The sequence below is a fragment of the Glycine soja genome, chromosome 2 (assembly GCF_004193775.1).
Source record: "Glycine soja cultivar W05 chromosome 2, ASM419377v2, whole genome shotgun sequence".
Taxonomy (NCBI): Eukaryota; Viridiplantae; Streptophyta; class Magnoliopsida; order Fabales; family Fabaceae; genus Glycine; species Glycine soja.
The window spans coordinates 34,020,590-34,042,607 of NC_041003.1; the positions used below are offsets into that span (position 1 = coordinate 34,020,590).

Sequence of the window (22,018 nt, forward strand, 5' to 3'; positions counted from 1 at the left end):
ATATGTAAAACATTTAAAACACCTAAAAATAAGAAAGGCTAAAGAGTTCAAGAGTTAATCAAGATTTTTATTGAAGCTAATCACAATCGTGTGTAGAGATGAAATTGAAAAAAAATACATCAAGGCTTTAATATCACTAGATGTGCCCATTTTCAACTTATGTTTATTATCAGCTACTTGTCTCTTTCTCTGTTAGTAAAAAAATCATGTTTACCTTAAGTCTTCTTTTATATATTTTCACGCAACCTGTTCCAAAGAGCAACTTCACATCTCATGTCCCTTTTCACCTAGATCATTTGAATCTATATCCAATTTTGCATTACAATTAGAAAATCGATTATTCACCCTCCTGTTCCTTAAAATCACTTCCCATTTCTTCATCAACTTGATGTACTTCTTCCTGACCCTCAACAGAGGATGCTTCTCTATAGCTGATTTATTGCTGTAAGTTTCTTTTAGAATGACTGTACAAGTTTTGTTCCTGAAAGATATATAAAACATATGGGGATGCCGCTCAAATGCTCTATGCACTTTCTGTGGCAACCCAAAATACTTCTTGAGGCAAAACAACTTCTTCCTCTCGGCTGAATGCTCAACAAAAAGGGAAAGTAGCTCATGGAGAACTCCCACAAGTCTTTTATCTGCTATGTCACCATTTGGATCCAAGTTTGAAAATCATCATAAGGTGAAATATATGGAAGCTTCTGAAATTCATTTAGCCAGTTCTTAACTTCTTCCTCAACTTTAAACCCTTTGATGGAAAAAATGGAAATTCAATGGCTCCCATTGGACCCCCAGAATACAAACCTCTATTTGTGGCATTTTTCTCCATTAAAGAATAAATCTTTTCTCCACTGTCAAGAGCCAAACCCTTCAATCCATCTTCCATGTCTACAAACCTGAAAGATTCATCAAGATTTTGTTCTGGGTGCTGCAGAAAATCACTAGGCAACCCCAAATACCACTGCATCCCCTGAATTATCTTTAAAGGTAGAACATGCTCTCTGGTCATCAATATCATATTCCTCAACCTGGACCTTAAGTCCTCCCTGCATTCTTCATATACTCTCTTCTTATCCCTGTCAATCTCAGCAGCTTCCGGTGTCAACCTAAACCAAGGAAGATTGTATTTGGGACCCGTAAACTCCTCAAAAATGGATATTGCTTCATAAATATTGCAACCTTCATGTGCACATCTAACTCTAATCCCCTCTTTGACACTGCAAAGATAGGAATGGACCCATTGGGATCCCAGGCAATGCAGTTTTTGAGGGAAATGATAGGCTTGAGCTGAACGGAGTCGTGGATGTGCTCAACTGAGTCATAGTATGAATCTTTTTTCCATTTCATTTACACATTTCATATACACATTCACATAACTGTACCTCTGAAATAGTAGCAACATTCTTCATATTTTCAAGTAAGGTGAGTAGTTTGAGCAAGATGCCCTGTCGTTTCTCACAAAGGATTCTAATAAGTACTTCCCTCTCTAACTCTAGACCTATTGCTTCGACTTGGAGTTCAGGGAGCACGTGATTAGAGTTTTTTTCACAATGAGGATGAGATTGATACAGAAATTACTTTTCTTAAACACTAATTTCTGCTACTTGCTTTGATCTTAGTTTAATAATCCAAACACTTACTTTTCTCAAAAAAATTGATACAACAATTTTAGTTTTTTTTAATTTTATTTTAATAATCATAGTTAACCAATATATACACAGACGCTAGAGTTATTACTTATTGGGTATTTGTCTATTTAAGGAGAGAGAGGTTCTTTTGGCAAATTCTATGTTTGTTACTGTCTTTTGTACAAAAATCATTTTCTTTGGTCCTTTAAACATTTGGCTGCAACAATCTTGAACAATATGTATGAGATGTAAGATTAGTTTTGAGCCCTAGGTGAACCTAAAGTTACATTCTCAAAGGATTCCAACTTCCAACCAATGACTTGAAATTTTACCTATGAGTGACTACTTCTGTCAGTCTAATTAAGTGTTTATATATTTAGTTTTGTGAGTATTCAATTCCTTGTAGACCAATGATAAGTTCTAAGGGTTAATTTGGGGAATGCAGAAAATGAATTTTCGCAGCATCAGACTGATTTATTTCTCTACCTGGTAAAAATTTCAAGAACCTAAACCTATTATATATAAAATGAGATTAAAGAAAATGAACGTACGAAAAAAAATCAAACTACAATCTCAATTTATGGTAGGCTATACTTAAAGTATAATATCAGTGATGTCTATATATTGATAATACTTAACACAGTTCAAATCGGAGTAATTAGGTGGGCACTAATTTTATCTATTGGACTATACTACAAAATGCAAGCATATAATTATTCAATAGTTTTTTTTTGGAGTTTATTAGAATAATGCAAAGTTTATAGTTTATCTAAGTTGTTTGCCTAATTATCATTGTCAAGTTATCATTCTGGTTTGGCTGCAAATTTATAAGACATTACATTATTACATGTATCTCCATTGTTGATTGAAGGAAACTGAGGTTCATTCATAAACTGTTAAACCATTCGTGCCTCTGACTTTGACCACATGGTTGACTGAACAATAGCAAGTAAAAAGGGTTTGAACAAAAAAGTATAAAAGGGACTGAACAAGAAAGCAAGAGTCCATTATATAGGTACTTAAAAGAGCTTTGATTAATTGGTTCTCTCTAATGGCCTTTAAGGACAGCACAATAAAGCTTTTTACTTTCTTTATGCCAAAATAGCACCTACTCACCATTGAAGCACATGTACAAAGAGACTAAAGGTTTGAACCATAGCATTGTTCTGTTGTGTGTATCTGTGTCTAACAGCCTATGTTCATGTTATAACTGAAAAGTAACAACTCTACCTCTACATAAAATTCTACCTCCTCAACTCTACCTCAATTTATTTTATGCAAAAATAGCACCTACTCGCCATTGAAGCACATGCAAAAATAGACTAAAAGGGTTGAACTATACCATGTGTTCTTTTGTGTGTATCTGTCTCTAACAGCCTATGTTCAACTTGTAACTGAAAAGTAATAACTCTACCTCTACATGTGTCTCGTCAATCTTCCTCTTTTGGTGGCGTGTCATCTTCAACCCTGTCGCACCCTAGAAAACCATATGTGCAATATTATAAATTAGTTCAGTCATAAAGGGAATCCATATTTTGAAATAAGAGGTAGACATAACAGAGACAGTAAACACCATCCAAGATATTAAAATGAAGAACAGCCAGTACAAAGCACCTAGAAATGTATACTTAATTCCTGCCACCAAAATGAACATGACTATTATGTTTTTTTCCAGTACAAGTCGTTAGGATACTAAAGTTGTTTTCCCTGTCTACCACCACATACCCCCCAAATGAGAAACCAATGAAAACAAAGGATTTCAAGTCAGAGAGACAGGCATGAGGTTGAATTCGGTGTTCCTGTTTTGCTACACAACTCATATTTAGAAAATAAATGCTAGTGTAATTCATTAAATTTTATGAGCCCCATTAAATAAGTTATGCCTCTTTCTTAGTAGGAATTAGGGGGAAAAATCAATTACTAATGAGAATTTAGTAAAACTCGTCAAATTTATTTGACAATAAAAATATACTACCCAAGTAATACATTGTAATGCTTAATTTAATTGCTACATATATAACTCATATATATAGAAGACAAATGTTATAGCTTATAAGTTAAGTACATACATTCTTTTTAAAATTTACTTTTTGTAATTGAGAAAAGTTTGTTAGCCACATTAAGCAGGCCTGTTTTTTATATAGTCAACTAATATAAACTTTTTCCATAATAAACATTGTATTAGTAAAATAATATGTTAAGAAATATGCATTGTAGTAGGAATTGGCAGAATGACTTGCACCCTACTACCATATTTAAGGACCTTTGTTCTAGTACCATTCAAAACTTATGTTCTTCATTTAGGCTGCCATCACCCCATTCTGCATGAATTGGCAGTTTTGCTTTGGTTTCTTTGAATGACACATTTGAACATTGAATGCAATGGTAACCAATACATTTTTGTCAATTTCTTCAAAAACATTTAGTTCAGGTCCCTTCCTTAATCCATCCATGGTTGTCTTAATAGCTACTTCATCATCTTCTTTAGGCAACTAACCTGCTAAACATAAACTACCGAGAATAGAGGTGACACATGCCTATAAACGTGTTGTATACTAAACCCCACCACAATCAACACCCCCTAATGTGGATTTACTATTAGACATAGCAAACAAAAACAATTTCTTTTATACACAATTGCTTCCTTAATGTGTTAATTTGAAAAGGCATATGCAGATGTTTTTGTGTCATATATTGAATTACCTTACAGCCATATTTGTATGTGTGTTTCAAATTTTCTGATTATTTAATAAATGTAATGTACATTTCGGTGTGTCACAAATTTTGTTGTTTTGGTCCCTTAAAATGATCATTATAAAGTTCCGTATGAAAGTTTCAAGTTGCTAACAATTTGATCCTTTGTACTTGTGAACTTCTAATAACTTCATCATTCAAGTTTGAAAGGTGTAATTCTAAAGTTATGGTTGCTTTGGTTAGTACATATCCGGGGTTTGCTTTCCAAAAAAAAAACATATCAGGGTTTTACCTTATAAATTAATTTTTTTTACAAACTGTTGAGATCTCTTCTCTTAACTTATTGATCTGTAAGAAGCAATTGTTAATTGCCAAATAGAAGGAGCAACAACTACAAACGGCAAAGGATCAAGTATATCGAACACCTACACTAAACAACAACCAGGTTAACACTCTAACTAAACAAAATAATTGGTTTGTTTTTTTTTTTCAAAATTGTTGATAAATATATATATATGCTTAAATATATTTTTGTTATGCGTACTATATTTAATTTTGTTTTTACTATCTAAGAATCACTCTGGTAATGAATGCAAATCTGACAAACCCTATCAGAAGTTGAACCCTATACAAAAATTTAATTGTAAAGCTTAATGTTGTATGTCATACCCCTAATATTTTTCTTTTTACAGTCAATTTCATGAATTGAAAATTTATTTTGTTGAATGCACCAAATTGATAAAATCTCCACCAAAATGCATAGAGTGAATTTATATTTTTTTTTATTTCTATTTATTACATTTAGGAAAGAAAATACAATATGCTCCTCGTCAAGGAGTTACTTACAACCTACATTATTTAAAGATCAATCTGATTTGACTTAACCTATTCAGTAAAGGATTCATATTTTATTAAAAAAATATTTATAGTAAAGTAGGCTAAACTATGGGCTTTTAGAAAAGTCCAAAGGGGTTAATAGACTAGCTTATTTAGAAATAATATAATTTATAATTGAAATATTAATAATTAATATATAATAAGCTTAATTATACTAAGTCTCTGGTAAAGTAATAAATTTTATCGAGTCACTATTTTTTTTTTGCGTCCTTAATAAAAAAAATTTGTTTTTAGGGACAAAATTACAAATATTAGAAGGATTAAAACAAAATAACAAAAATGAAAAATAATTTTTTATTTTATTAGAAACTTAACATAAAATAAATAAAAATATTAGGAAACTAAAATAAAATTTATTAATTCATTAGAGAAGGTACTTCAAGTATTACTTTTGGTTCATCCTACATTTTCCAGCAAAGTTAAACAATAGTGATATAGAGAAAAGGATCAGAACTAAAATGAAATTACACAGTAAACAATTGTGAGAGAATGTCCACATTTGAAACATTTCATAAGATTTTATGCATGTGGTTGCACACATGGTTAGCATAACTTAAGTTTACCTTTTCACTTAGTTGATCACACCATAACCAGTGACATTTATGATGACTGCATGATTTTCATCCCTGATGCGTAAATTAGGTTATAGATTGATACACTTTCTCACTGGGCATTTGTACTTTGTAAAGGTCTGTTTGAAAAATGGCCAACTGTATATACCAAATATAATCTTTTTACTGGAGGGGATTGTGATCTTCCTTTCCCTGATCTCACTGTCTTTTCTTCAGTTTGTAGAGACATTTTTGGCATGGAGTCCTTGTCTATAAATGCTAAGGGAAACCTTGACCTTCTTTGCTTACCAGAAAAGCAACTTCTAGAATGGAAGTAGAATTTCAAATGAAATTAGAAAAAAAATATATGAATTATGCATGAGTATGGCACAATTTAGAAATCTATATTTACACATATTTCTTATAAGTAGGTATATCCTTTCTTAAAAACCTCAAAGTTTGTATCATCCATGAGTCTTTGACCACTTTGATGCTACATGTTGCCATTGGTACCATAATGAAGTAATTACCATATTTTGGTAATTCCCAGCCTTACACTGGTCCAATTCAGCCAAATCCACAACATCAACACAACCTTTAACAATGGAGTTGGAAACTAACTCCCTTCCTCTAACATGAACAGTCAAAACACTGCGATAGAAAAGCGAGAAGTAAGTTGTCTATCCATCTGTCGCGACTAGGGTGCCATCTACATTTGTGAAGTTGACACTTTACCTATGAGAATGAGTGCTTCTCTCATTTAGACCTGTAGCACCTACAACACGGTTCTTCTGACCAATTCTCATCAAGTCTAGAACATGGCGACTACAAGTAACCGGAACTAACAATGCATCAGCCACATTGTTGTCATTCAATTGAAAAGTGTTTGGTATGTCTAATGTATATATTGTTAAGGAACATAAAAGTCTACAAAATAAATGTCATTGCCAATTTCCATGTGAAATTAACAAGTTGAGTTTTGTTGTTGAATAAAGGACCAACATATATAAATTGCTTAAAGGATATCTTTTGCTAGAGCCATGACTGACTAGTAAATGTCTCACTTGTTCATTGTAGATTTCAATCATCTGAACAAAAACTTCATATTATATGCCTGTTCTTTCAATCTCAGATATGAAGGCATCAATTTTTTGCTTAAACTCAACCTGAATTAGATCCCTGTCTGAGTCTCGCCTATCTTTTACTGCCCTATTTAGTTTATAAATGCCATGTATAGTAGTGAAACATGAAGACAAAGACCTCTACTTTATTTACACATCTGGAAGTGCTAAAACTGCATCCATATTGTCTTTCATATTGTAGCCATCTCCAATCCATGAGAATGTGCAATAACTAGGTGTAAATCCAGTATCAACCATGCTGAACATTAACTCATTTTCCCTTTCTAGTTCATTTGTCTTGTAGAACCCATGAATTAATGCTTTATATGTAAATGGATCACGTTTTAGACCAGCTTCTAACAGCTTGTTCTTAAATTTCAAAGTTGATTTCAATTCTCCAAACTTGTAGTAAGCATTAATTAGTGTGTTGCTTGTGATATTCTGAGCTTCAATTTTACTTTCAGTCATCTCATTCAAGACTTTGTTTGCATCCCTTATCCTGCCATCTTGGGACAGCCTGCACAAAATTGAATTAAATGTAACAACTCCAGGGTACAATTAATCCCTTAGCCTCCATCATTTCTTTCATTTTCAGAGCTTTATCTAGTTGATTTGTACATGACAAATACATATTTGAGCAACATTAGTTCACTAGATGTCATTATGTCCTTCCTTCATCCTGATAACATAGTCCTTCAGGCTGGTCATGTCATCACCACTCTTAGTGGAGTGATACCTCAGCAATTCAGCTAGCTTTGTCTTGTTCTGAGAATCCTCATCAAGACCAAGTTTAAGGTTATTAGAGAAGGCTTCATAAAACTTGTTATAGTCTTACAAGGCTAGTAACCTTGATGGTAACAAGTACGTCATTGGCATGACTATAGTTTTCCTACATGGTAGTATACTAGTATGTCTAATGCCTAATGGAATTTCAGTGATATTTGAATTATTCTGAGTCAAGTTCTTAACAAATTATTTTGCTAAATTGTTTGCACGTGTTTCTCCAATAAATGTTTCTCTTGCCAATTTGTAAAGCATCCCGATGCAAGTGGTACCATAACCTTGCATCCAAAATTAAAGAAGCAAAAGATAAAAGAGGACATGCTGTAAAAAATTCTCAAGGAAGTTACTCTGTCAGCCTATCTACATTGACTCAAACTCCCCAACTATTCTATAATGTGTCCCTTCCATCTCTTTATCTATGTTCTCGACAAGCCTCTAAAATGGAGTGTCTATTTTTTTCCTCGACATCTTCTCCATCCCTTTTTTGAGTGAGGATGGGTTGTAACTTTATTGCTCTAATGTTATGGGTCTAGTTTGAATGAATATATTTTATGTATGGATTATTTTGGTTATTGTTGCGACATTGGAACCGCGGATTCTTGGTGATTTTGATGGGCAAAGGCTTAGGAGTGGTTGAGGTTGAGAATTGCATGCCACTAGTAATAAAATTGTTTAACTTCTTGGCAAGTGGAAACACTTCCAATACTAGATATATATGTGAACGTCATCTCTTTTGCTCCTGTGAGTCCATCATTTGTAGATCATGTATATGCTGTACTTGAGGACCATAGGAATGTTATTCTTGAAGTTGATTTAAAAGGTATAGGATTCCAAATTATTATGTATCAGCTAGTAATGATATTGGCCATAAAACAGACCAATTTGTACGCCAGACTTGGACCATTTTCTGCAAATAATTATTAAATATTATATTGATAAAGTTAAAAAGTTATTTATGACAAAATTCATAAAGAAAATGGTTTGTCACATTTTCTTCTCAATGTTCATTAACGCGTCGTCCTTTTTCTTTAGTTCACCCTTTAGCTGGAAAACTTGCTTTCTCACATTTTCTTTCTCAACCTCATCCCCAAGAAGATAACTTTTCAAGTCATTATATTGAGTTCTAAGTGCTTCTAACTCTGACTGCAACACTCTACCCGCCAACTCTTTTTCATACTTGAGATTCTTCATCCTATTTAGCTCATCAAGTGACCTTTCTGCTTCCTTCTTCAATAAAGCAATTTGACTCACCAACTCATTGCTTTCCACTGTTCTACTCTGTAACTGAGCCTCAGATTCCTCAAGTGATTTATTTATAAGCTCCAACTCATTTCTTAACATTTCTTTTTGTTCTACTTGGTCAGAGAGGCATGATATCTCCACTTTAAGCTTTATTAGTTTGTAGACCAAGTCATGATATCCAAGCCATTGTCTCCTGCTCGGTCACACCTAGATTAATTAATTATACTTTATTTATTGATGCTTTTTAAATAACTATATAGTTAATTTTTAGTTACAATATTGATTTCTTAATTATTTTAGGTGTATTGATTTCTGAACGTTATGTGTTTGGTAGAAGTTGTAAAAAAAAATTAAAAAAATTGGGGCAGGGGATAATTAAATTGATAAAAAAATTACTTATATTTTGTTTGTTGTGTTTGTATTTCCATAATAAATAGTGTAATGTTATTTAAAATAATTTTATAAAAAATTATTAATAATCGTGTTTTAAAATTGATTTAAAAATAACATTTGAAACAATGATATTTAAAAAAAAAAACATATTCCTTTTAAATATGCTCATTTAGCTTATACCAAACAAAAGGCAATCTTCCAAAGGATGGGACGCAGATTCAATGCACTTCATTTATTTTAATTGTTATAAATAAATTCTTTTAAATTTCAAAGAACCATACCTATAAGTAATCAACATAAAAATAAATAATGTACATGCTTGTATAGTGGGTCCTGGGGACTTTTATTTTTATTTTTTTTCTGATCTGTGGGGGACTTATATATATACTTGATGGGGTATAACTCATCATGTTGATAAAATTAAAAATATCATGATTTTTTGTGTTTTGCCTCCCTTATTTTTATAAGAAAAAATATATTCTAGGTTCCTAGGATTTTACGTTGATAAAAATATATTCTATGTTCTTATTAATGAAAAACTATGATCAAGTGTTGAAAATGTGAGAAATTGAATGTGATTTGTATGGAGTAAACTCTAATTTTTTTTTCGTTAAAATTGTAAGCATTTTTTAACTTAAAAAATAGTATTTTATTCCCTACTTTTGCAAAATATGATTTAGTTTAGTCTATTTTAGTGTAAAATGACAATAAAAATATACTTTAGTCCCTACCATCTTTGACACTGCAGGCCTAGCTAGCCTCTTCTCCTTCCAATCAACCCCACGACGTGGAGCAACTTCCCGGCTCGAACTTCCAAGTTCGTGAACAAATTAGTTTGCATTAAGGAGTGGCAGTTTGTCAACAAGGACATTGGAGTCAAGAAACCAGGTTAGTTAAAAAATTACTTTCTTTTACTCAAATTGAGGTTGCCTTAGTGTTCAACAGACGTTGTGCGTTCAACATAACTTAACCTTGTTTTGTTGTTGTTGTTTGGTAATGGTGGTTGCAGGGAACATATTCGAACAACAGCTGATACATACTTCACTAGGCTGCAAACAGGTCAGTGTGTATATGTTGATTTTATCTGCTTGATGGATGCTCATATATAGTTGTTACTTAGGGTGATGTTGTTAAAGTAAATTCAGTTGAATGGATTGAAGATTATTTATGTTCATGTTAACAATTTTATATTTTGTGTGTTTAGGGAAATTTGTGTTTGCCTGCATTTATGTGTTTACAATGTATATGTTATTTTATTTTTAGGTGTACTAGATATAATACTATAGGTTTTGGATTATATATCAATGAATGGAAGGTATCTGGGTTGGGTTATGGTTACTCCAGAAAGAGAAAAGTAACCATCAGATGCAGAATTTGTTAACACTCCAATACTAGAAACTTTAATTAGCAGACATGGACAATAACTTTAATTTGTTAACTTTAATTTTTTTTAAAAAAATATTCGGTAAAATAGTAACGAACACTTGTTAATTTATAATTAAATATAAACTTGTTTGATAAATATCAATTTGGAAAACAAATTGAAATTAAAAAATATTTTTAAAAAACAAACCACTAAAACAAAACAAAAAATTCAATTGGTTTTTTTAAAAAAAAGTTATGAATCCAAATCAAAGTGTTTGTTTGATTTTTAAAATAGTAACGTAGAGTCTGTTAGACTAAAACTCACCTAGTGACTCTAATAACAATTCCAAGGCTTTCCCTTTGTCCCATTTAATAGTGGGACAAATCTCTAGCACCTGTGCAAAACAAATGGCAATGAAAGTGAGACACCTCTCACTTCTTTTCTTACTTCTTTCAAACTAAATCAAACGCCCACTTAAAAAATAGATAAAAAGAAAAAGAAAACAGAACCATGGCCCACCTTTATTCCTTGGGTAAGTTGAAGCTTCGGGTACTCCTTTAAAACTGATTTCACTTGGCATGCCAGTTCACTCCATTTCTATGTATAGTGTGCATTTTGTTTAGAATTTTTCATGAACAAAGAAATAAGTAGTCCATATAATAAAAAAAAGTTGGACAGGAACCAAAAACACTGCAAATAGTTACAAACGAATGTCTAAACTGTAAAACATGGATGATTTCATAGCTTATAGTTTGTACCTTTTCATCAACGCAACGAAAATGGACTGAAAGACAGAACTTGTTGTTCTCAACCAGAGCTCCAGGAGTTGATTTTGTCTTTTCAACTAATTGTTGATACACCTAAAAAAGTTGTCCCCAAAATAAATTACTTTTAACATTCTAGAAACAAAATCCATTCGGGTAACTAGGAAGGGTTAATATACTAATAGACGAACCTCATCTATCAAGGGAAGAAAATCATTGGCAGGTTGACAAAGGATTGGCTCAGCTTTGCTATCCTATATAGACCACAACCAATGCAAAATTATGAGTTCTCATAAAATTTCGGAAACTTAGGAGTTAGGAATTAATATATGCGACCATATAATAAATAACCCGTACATGTACTACATCTAACTCACTCATTTTTTTGTATTTGGAGGTTGTTGTTGGTCCTTTAATATCCATGCCATGGCTTCCTACATAATATAGCTCTGCCAATCGAACAAAATTGTACACCTATTGTTTCCAAAGCCATCATCAAATTAGTACAAAAAAAATTAAAAAGGAAAGGAAAGGAGAGAAGAGGAAGTACATAATAAGAGCATAGAAGTTTACTCTAACCAACTTCCGAATTACTATTGTACCTTGTCTTTGCATCTGCCGGTCACTATAGCAGTAGGGAAACACCTAGCAAGTTTCCTCATTGTTTTTCTCATCTAATACACATAACAAATTTTTACGTATAGATTTAGTATATAATAATAAGTCCAAGATAAGGTTCAAATTCAAAAACATCAGTAAGTAATGAAACTAATCGAATCACACATGAAAGCACGGTCAGGGTCGTCGACTACAGGAGACAGCGTGCCATCATAGTCCAGAAACATGACAAATTGTTTTCCCTATGACGCGTCAATAATTTTGTCAAACATGTCTAATGTTGATGGATGGTGAAGCTGTTTCATAATTTAAAAAACAAAACACATGTTAATTAATTTGGTCAAACATGTCTAATGCTCCACGTAGGTTCAATCAATTCAATTTAACTAATTTGTGTGAAACATTCTCTGCCAAAGCAAACTACTACTAATGAACTGGATTTGGGGTTGACTGAGTTTGACGACAGTAAGCTTCGCTAGGTCTGGTTTGGCCCCATATGGCAGAAGCCCTCTCCAATCGGCAACCACACCATCATTGATGCCTATGCCTCTCCTCTCCTATCCTATCGTTGAGATATTATTAACCAGTTGTGTTTCCTCTTTTCTTTTCTTGTTTAGGCTTTTGTTACTTGCCTGTACATTACAATGCATGTGCTCTGATGTGAAGAAAGGTGCCATAGTATATGAATAATCATATTATAATGAACCATTTTTTTACGTAGTGTTCTTGTTCTCTTTTTTTGGGTGAAAATGATCTTGTTCTTATCATTTAGTTAAGATATTATTAATTTAATTTTACGATTAAGATGTTAGTATTTGAATTGGTATTACACTTATGTATAAAGCATACAATTTGGCACACCTTGTGAAGTTTTTACCATCTGATTCAGTTTTACCATTTGTTCCATCCCACTCTTGCCTTGTATTACCAACAATTGTGCTCTCTTTAGCTCCAGCAAATCCATGCCCAAAAATCATTTCAAGTAAAACCCAAAACAGTAGAAATTACCTGTTATAGCGTTCAAAGACAAGGACAATTAAAGGGCTGGGATGGAAAGCAAAACTCTCCCACTCCAAACAGTTGATCTCTTCCACACACTTTTTTAAAGCCTGCTGATTTTTGTTTGGTTACTATTGTTCTTTGTTATGTACATTGACTATGTCTATAATAACTAACAAGAAATGACAAAGACATGGTAAATATACAGCATAATTAGCTAACACAAACAAGTCAATACCAAGTCATGTTATTTGCAGTTTCATCTTACAAATCTCCTGCCGTAAAAGTATGCACCTCTGTATATGGTTCAGCACTTGTATTATCATAAAATTTGTTTGTCAATTGAGTTAGCAATGTATGATTTTATTTAAATTTTCATCAACTGCTGATAAACGATGTATAATTTGTTGTGCTTCGCAGCTGTCTACACATTGTTGTGGTTTCCGTGGCTACAATTTACGAGTTTTGTATTGGACAATTCAGACTTTGTTGGTTAACCCACGAGAAAATTAATAGTATTTGAAGCTTCCATTACCACAGCCATCTATCTAGGTATGTAAGTTAATAGGAATTTTATTTGGATTGTAAGTTTGTTGTTCCATAAATTACTATTATTGTTCATAAAAAATATGTGCATTGTGAGTGAACCCTAGTTTCCCATTTGAGATTCCATACCATGATTAATACAGATAGTTTGGATTAGTTGTGGTATGGATTCTTGAATTGTTCGTTCAGACAGTTTGGGAACTCTCTTTTTTTACTTCATTCGTAGTTATAGGTTAAGTATGTTGTGGTATATTTGATTTAATTTTGGTTTATTGCGTATTGCTTTGTTCTCCGAGTGCATACTTGATTGTGGTCAATTTAGGTGACCGCTTTCATTTTGTGTATTTGGAGACCAATCCGAAATGCTGCCAAAATTTCATCAAATTTAGCATAACATACTTAACTTGTACATATGAATGAAGCAAAAAAAGTTTGTTCCTGAATGGGATAGGACCCGACCTTCATATAAAACAAGTGAGACTGTCATGCATATGCCATAACAGACGCCCTCTTGTAGAACAAGAAACATGAATAGAAGTTGGATTCAAGCACCACGCATAAGCGATGAGTATGAAAAGGGGGTTGAAGATTTCTTGAAGTTTGCACAACAACATGCACCAGCTGTGGGTGGAAAGTATTTATGCCCGTGTGTAAACTATGTGAATGGAAGGCGTCAGGCATTAGTTGTCATTAGATCACATCTAATTTATGATGGCTTCATTCGGAGTTATACAAATTGGATATGGCACTGTGAATTGCCAGAGGTCTCATTACCTGTCGACAATGAGGCGGTACCGTTAGAAACCGGAGATCGAATGGAAGACATGATACGTGATCTTGGGCAAGAGGGATTTTTGGAAGCTCATGCACCCTATTATGAAGATTTGGAAACAGATTCCAAGTTACCGTTGTACTTAGGGTGCACAACCTTCACTCGGTTATCTGCAATGCTAGCTTTGGTCAACTTGAAGGCTAGATTTGGGTGGAGTGACAAAAGTCTGACTGAGTTGCTTGTCTTATTGAAGAATATGCTTCCCAATGATAACAAGTTACCAAATAGTCACTACGAGGCTAAGAAGATATTATGTCCTGTGGGTCTGGAGTACAAGAAGATTCATGCTTGCTGTAATGATTGTGTGTTGTACAGAAAAGAGTTTGCCGAATTGTGGAATTGCCCAACATGTGGGGTATCACGATACAAACAAAATGACGGGGAATACACTGATGATGTAGCCACATCCAACCCTCGTACAGCAAAGGTTTGTTGGTACCTTCCAATTATACCAAGGTTTAAGCAATTGTTTGCTACTACACACGATGCTTCTAACCTTAAATGGCATGCAATTGACAGAATAAATGATGGGTTTCTCCGACATCCAGCTGATTCTCCACAGTGGAAGACAATTGATCACTTGTATCCTGAGTTTGGAGCCGAACCAAGAAACCTTCGACTTGGTCTTGCTTCAGATGGCATGAATCCATTTGGTAACTTGTCCACTAATCACAGTTCATGGCCTGTGTTGCTAATGATTTACAACCTTCCTCCTTCGTTATGCATGAAGCGCAAATACATTATGTTGTCTATGATGATATCGGGTCCAAGACAGCCAGGAAACGATATTGATGTGTACCTTACTCCTTTGATTGAAGGCATGCGCAAGTTGTGGTTAGACGGGGTTGACGTGTATGATGCAAATCAGGGTGAGACTTTCAGGTTGCATGCGATGATATTTTGCACCATCAATGACTTTCCATCTTATGGGAATTTGAGTGGATATAGTGTGAAAGGTCACCAGGCTTGTCCTATTTGTGAGCAAAACACAAGTTTCATCCAACTTAAACATGGGAAGAAGACAGTTTATACACGGCATCGTAGGTTTTCAAAACATTATCACCCCTATCAACGATTGAAGAAAGCATTTAATGGTAGCCAAGAGACTGAAGAACCCCCGGAACCGTTAGCTCCCCATGAAGTGTATGATCGGGTGAAAGACATCGTAACTGTTTTTGGTAAGACACAACGGAAGGATCATGCTAACAAGAACATTTTGGAAGAAAAGGTCAGTGTTCTTTGATCTTCCTTATTGGACCAATCTACATGTTCGGCATTGTCTCGACGTTATGCATGTGGAGAAGAATGTTTGTGATAGTTTACTTGGCACCCTTCTTAACATTAAAGGCAAGACAAAGGATGGTCTAAAATGTCGACAGGATTTGGTCAATATGGGTATACGAGAACAGTTACATCCGCAATCACAAGGTCAACGAACTTATTTGCCCCCAGCATGTTACACAATGTCAACTAAGGAGAAAAAACAATTTTGTCATTGTCTTAAAAATGTGAAAGTCCCACAAGGATACTCTTCCAATATCAAGAGCCTTGTGTCAGTTAATGATTTGAAGTTGGTTGGCTTGAAATCTCATGATTGTCACATGTTAATGCAACAATTGCTGCCAGTAACTGTGCGTGGTATATTGCCTGAAAAGGTAAGGGTTGCAATCAGCCGCCTGTGCTTTTTCTTTAATGCAATCTGTCATAAGGTCATTGACCCAAAACAATTGGATGATTTGGAGAACGAGGCAGCCATTATCCTATGTCAATTAGAAATGTACTTTCCTCCATCGTTTTTTGACATCATGGTTCACTTAATTGCTCATCTTGTACATGAGATTCGGTTGTGTGGGCCTGTGTTTTTATGGTGGATGTATCCAATTGAACGTTACATGAAGGTGTTGAAAGGATATACAAAAAATCCATATCGACCAGAGGCTAGCATTGTTGAACGATACATTGCTGAGGAAGCTATTGAGTTTTGTTCACAATATATAGAAATGGCTACACCAGTGGGACTTCCTCAAAGTCGTCATGGCTCCACCATGGAAGATAGGGGCACACGGGGGTTCAATGTTGTAACCATGGATTGCCAACAGCTGGCACAAGCTCATCTATATGTATTACACAACACAGCTGAGGTAATCCCTTACATAGATGCTCACAAACAACATCTGTGTCGTATTCACCCAAAAATGAACATGATGAGGTTGTTGCAAGAGCACAATAGAACTTTCATATCGTGGTTTAGACAAACAATCTTCGCCGATGACAGTGCTTTAGACACATTAAGATTGCTAGTTGTGGGTCCAAATATGAATGTTCCAACTTGGAAGGGATATGATATCAATCAATATTCTTTCTATACAAAGTCCCAGGATGATAAAAGTAGTGTGCAGAATAGCGGGGTCAGTGTTGATGGTCAATCAGAGCACTTTTGTAGTGCTGCTGACAATAATCCCATTAAAGCTTGCATGCCTTACTATGGAGTCATCGAAGAGATTTGGGAGGTTGATTACGGTGAATTTAGAGTACCTCTTTTCAAATGTAAGTGGTTCAATGGAAACACAGGTGTGCATAAAGACAAAATGGGATTCACTTTAGTAGACCTTAAAAAGTTGGTTACAAGGACGACCCATTCATAATGGCAGTGCAAGCTCGATAGGTGTTTTATGTAGAAGATCCATGCGACTCTAGATGGGCAGTGGTTTTTGCAAGGGAGAACAATTTGTATCGGTCACCATGTTGATGGATCAACACTTGATGTCACTGACATGCCATCTTTCTCCAAAGATATGCCTTCAAGTACTGTTGAACAAGAAGAGGATGATGTATATGCAAATCGTACTGATCATGACGAGGGTTTATGGGAGAACATTCGTACGTAACTATGTAAGCACAACCATATAAGTATTACTCAACATTTGTAACATTTGTCATGCATAAATTGCTAAGTTGTTTTGAAAATCATGCACCCTATTACATCATTGAATTTGACATATTTATAACACTTTTTTTTCCGCAGGGCCATGGCAACACCACCACCGTCCCCACCACAATCAGAAAACCCTCCTGAGGTTACTTCGAAAAGGACAAGACAATCCACGAGGCTCAGAAGTTTGACGTCTAGATGCTTAGATGGCCCACGGCCAGTTGTGAACGTGAATCCGGCTACAAGTAGAGGGTCGGGGCCTCATAAAGAGAAATTTCACAGTTACTTAGGGGTTGTTGCAAGGGAAAAAGTTCCTATTGTACACGCGAATTGGAATGTTGTCCCCGACGATCTAAAGAGCTTAATATGGAAAGATATTTTGGTAAGTAATTCTAAATACACTTGTATTCGTGATTTTTTTGTTAAGTTACTTTTAAAGGATTCATTTACATACTGCTACATAACTTCTTTTGTTGTGCAGCGCAAATTTGATATCCTTGAAGGTGAAAATGCAAAAAAAAAAAGGTGATGTCAACAGTTGCAACAAGATGGAGGCAATTTAAGTCTTCATTGACTTCAAAATTTGTCTTTGCTGACAATGAAGGTTAGCAAATATCTGATCCTACAGTCAAGTATGGCCTTGATCCAGAAACATGGGCGGAATTTGCAAAAAGCCGCAAAACTCCTAATTGGCAGGTTTGTTTAAGTATTTCTGTATCTGCAATAATCGATTCATTTTTTGCTTTCGTTGTTTTGTAACATATATATGACTAGTACAAGCTTGTCTTTGTAAGGGTATACGAAAGAAGGCCCAGGAAATTCAAAAATTTAATGAATGCCCACACGTACTGTCTCGTGGGGGGTATGAACTGCTTGACAAGAAACTTATGGAGGAGAAGAGCAAGCGTGGACATGAGGAACATTCGTGTACTGAAAGCCCAACACTCAACGTCAACCCACCATCCCCAGTTGCAAGACACTTGAAGTGGAAGATCGCCCGCACTAAGCGGCATGGCCAAATGACGTCTGAAGTGGCACAAGAAATTGCAGAAAAAATTGTGAGTTCATATATTTTTTAGGTTACTGTCATTGCCAAATAATGGTTAGCTAACCTAGTCAAATTTATTTTATTCAAATTCAACAATTGTATATCCATGCAGGATTCATTACAGGAACAAGCAACACAGGGGAGTTTTGTTTCGCATGGGCGACAGGACATACTCAACCCGGCCCTTGGCCGACCTGAGCATCCAGGCCATGTTCACGTCGCAGGGATATGTGTTTGGCAAAGCCTCACGTGCTTCTAGCACATCGTCACCATCGATCAACCAACAACAATTGGCTGATATCATCGGTGAAATTAAGGATGACATAAGAAAGCAGCTACAAGATGAGATAAGAAAGCAGGTACAGGATGAGATAAGAAAGGAGGTACAACAAGAACACAAGCAGCAACAAGAGGCTTGGATGAAGGCAGTTGAAGAAAAACAATGGAAAAATTTGGAGGTGATGAAGCAAGAGTTAAAAAAATTATTGAAAGTAAAGCTATCTCATATTGCATCACATCAGTCAGCCCCCATTGAGGCGCCAGAAATACAAGCTCTACTTGTGCGTGTTAGCACAAAGGGTAGTTGCGCTGGACCTGAAGGAAGCAGATTACTTAAAGAGCTTCTGAATGGTGATGACGATCTGATGGGCTTGTTCGTAGTTGTTGGGCAAAATACTATGCTTGCGGGCTTGGGAAAAGTGTTTGAGAATTCATCCACCATACATAATGTTCGTTATGAAAATGATGTTGTTAAGGTTCAGGTTGTCAAAACATACATGCCTCACGCTGAGGTCCCTATTCCTACATCAGAGGTTCATTATCTTGAGCAGGTCGTTGGCACATTCGTCGCATGGCCGACACATCTTGTTAGGGAAGTAACTAATGAGGTTAGTTTTTTTCTCCTATGAATTTGTTCTATTTGTTGACAGGCTTCTTCATGATGTACACTAACTTCAATTATCATAGGTGGTCGTAGGACCCGATAAGCCTCCATCAAAGTATGTTGGAGAGCCGAATAGGTTAACATTTGTGGCCACAGATGACCCATTGGGAGAATTGGTTAAGAAGTCATATATGGTTTACACAAAGCCAATGGAGTTGGCATGGGACGGGGCAAAATTTGGGTTACCTAATGCCTCAAATGGTTTTTTCATCACACATGCAGATGTGACTGAAATAATTTTAGGTGACAAATGTTTAAACATATTTGTACTGCAGCTGTGGATGATGTAAGTAAATCATATTATTTGACTGGTTGTCATATCTTATTGTCCACTCCATATTTGTCTAAGAATATTGTTGATTGTGTTTAAAACAGGTTTATGAATGATTGGAGTACAAGAATTGGTTTTTCTCCAGTGTACGGTTTCCTTGAGCCCCAGGCTATACGCTGCATAAAGGACACGCGTGAAGAATGTCAAAAGTACATAGAAACGTGGGTCAAGGAGTCACATCGAGAAATCTACTTAGGACCTTACTTCAATCAGTAAGTCTATTCATGTGGTTGTTATCAATGTGTTTGCATCAGTTTGATGGTGAATTTCATGTTGTTGACTTCAGGGCACATTGGCAACTTCTTGTGTTGTGTCCACGAGAGAACATTATAGTATGGTTTTGTTCTGTACGAAGAAAGCCTGATGTTCACATTAAGTTTGCAGTGAACAAGTACTTCGCAACCTTATTCAATTTTGCATTGGTCATTACTTGTAGTTTACTAGTCAAAACATTACATGTTAACTTTGGCTTTTGTTATTGTCAAACTTAGTGCAATGAAGAAAATATGTAGTAATCTCCAAGGCAAGGACAATGCACCTCCACCTCCACCTCAATGGATTGAGGCTAAGGTATGTTGTAATCCCTGTTTTTTTTTTTTTTTTGAAAATTTGAAATAAGTCTGATGTTTCAATTGGAATGATCCAGCATTTATTGAGCGCTTATATTGCATGTAGAACCATGTACAACAAGGAGTATATGAGTGTGGATATTATGTGATGCATTGGATGTGGTGCATCGTTAGTGGCAGTTTGAAAAATGAACTCCACAACGTATGTCCTCTATTAGACTAACAAATGAATTTGTGTAGTATGAAATCGTACTTAAATGGTTGATGTACTAACTAAATTTTATTTTCTTCCCCTTGGTAGTATTTTTCTGATGGAACAGCATTAGACACTGACACCATGATGACACTATGCAAGAAATGGGCAGCCTATTTTCTAGAAGTTGGAAAATGGATGTAAATTAGACAAATTTAGATGACATAGGAACATCAATCACCTTTGTAACATAAAATTTTCATTACACAAGACACATCATTATGTCTGGTCATGACTTTTAATTCGGCATCGTTACATGATTATGTGACTTGCTTACGTTATTAGTGTGCACTGCTTTTGGGTTGCATTTTGTATTGGTCCCAATATAGGATCGGTTTTTTTGTTGTGCAACTCTAATTGTATGCAGGTCAGCGTTTGACATGTTCCTGCTTGGGTCGTTCAATCTGTTGCAACCTTCTCATACATTGGTCCAAGAAATTATCGGAAAATCTCCTCAAGTGCTGCAATAATCACCTCTCTCCTTTTTTTTAAATTCAAATTTTATAAGTTTATAATTACAAATAAAAATGCTACGTTATTTTGATATTGTTGATGTATGGTATGCCAAGATGGTAGCCTACTGTTGATTATAGATTTTATTTGAATTTGATATTGTTGTTCAATGATTTTCAAAAAAGAAAAAAGCAAACAAAGGATGGTGAAACTGGTTTGAATTTAAGGTGTTTGATAAATAGAGCGCATCTTTTTTGTTTAACAGTGCTAAATTTTCACACTCAAGATTGAATAGAATACATCGATTCAAAATGTTATTTGGTACTCTAGTCTCAGAATGAAAATGTCCTTTGATGAATGATTTGTTGTACCTTTGTTTTGCATTAAATTCAAATTCTTTCTCTAGAGATATTGAAAGGGCTCTTGGATTCTTTTTTTATTTTTTATGTGGTTATTCTTTTGCTAGCAGAACCAGGGGTGTAAGAAGAAGTTGAAGTGATGGAACCCCAAGATGAAGAAGAGATCCATAACTGTTTTGTTAGACATGTGCCCTCAGAAATCTTAAGAAAGGGTGAATTAATTTCCCACTAACATACTTTTAATCCCCTTCTAAAAGAAGAGATAGGCTTAAAATGCAGAAGAAGCAGCAATCAATTTAATAATGTTCTTTAAACATGCAAGACAAAATTGATTGCAATAAAATGAATGAGATAAGTGAAGAGAGAATGCAAACACAGTTTTTAGACTGGTTCGGAAAAGTCCGTGCCTACGTCCAGTACTCAAGTGGCACTTGAGGTTTTCCACTCCATTTGTAAAAATCCGTTTACAAAGTCTGAACCACACAGGGACAACCCATCCCTTGTGTTCAGCAATCCTTACAACTTAAGAGACCCTCAGTCCCTTAATCAATCTCTTTGAATGAGAAGAAAGAAAGAAGAATTCTTTCTTGAAGAGAAGGATATTACAATTGAAGTCCATGGAGAAACTCTTAATGGATTTGCAAGTGTTTGCCCAAGAGTTTCTTTTGAGAGAGCATTTGGCAATGAAGTTGG

At 34.9% G+C, this 22,018-nt stretch overlaps 1 protein-coding gene and 2 pseudogenes across 1 annotated transcript; 1 reads left to right on the forward strand and 2 right to left on the reverse strand.

Moving 5' to 3' along the window:
- Positions 1-264: 264 nt before the first annotated feature.
- On the reverse strand, positions 265-1,353 carry LOC114375381 (annotated as a pseudogene).
- Positions 1,354-10,991: 9,638 nt separating this feature from the next.
- On the reverse strand, positions 10,992-13,037 carry LOC114375390 (annotated as a pseudogene).
- Positions 13,038-14,132: 1,095 nt separating this feature from the next.
- LOC114375400 lies at positions 14,133-15,680 on the forward strand. The gene has a single exon (XM_028333176.1). It carries the CDS (start codon positions 14,133-14,135, stop codon positions 15,678-15,680), a length of 1,548 nt encoding a protein of 515 aa, XP_028188977.1.
- The last annotated feature ends 6,338 nt before the right edge of the window (positions 15,681-22,018 follow it).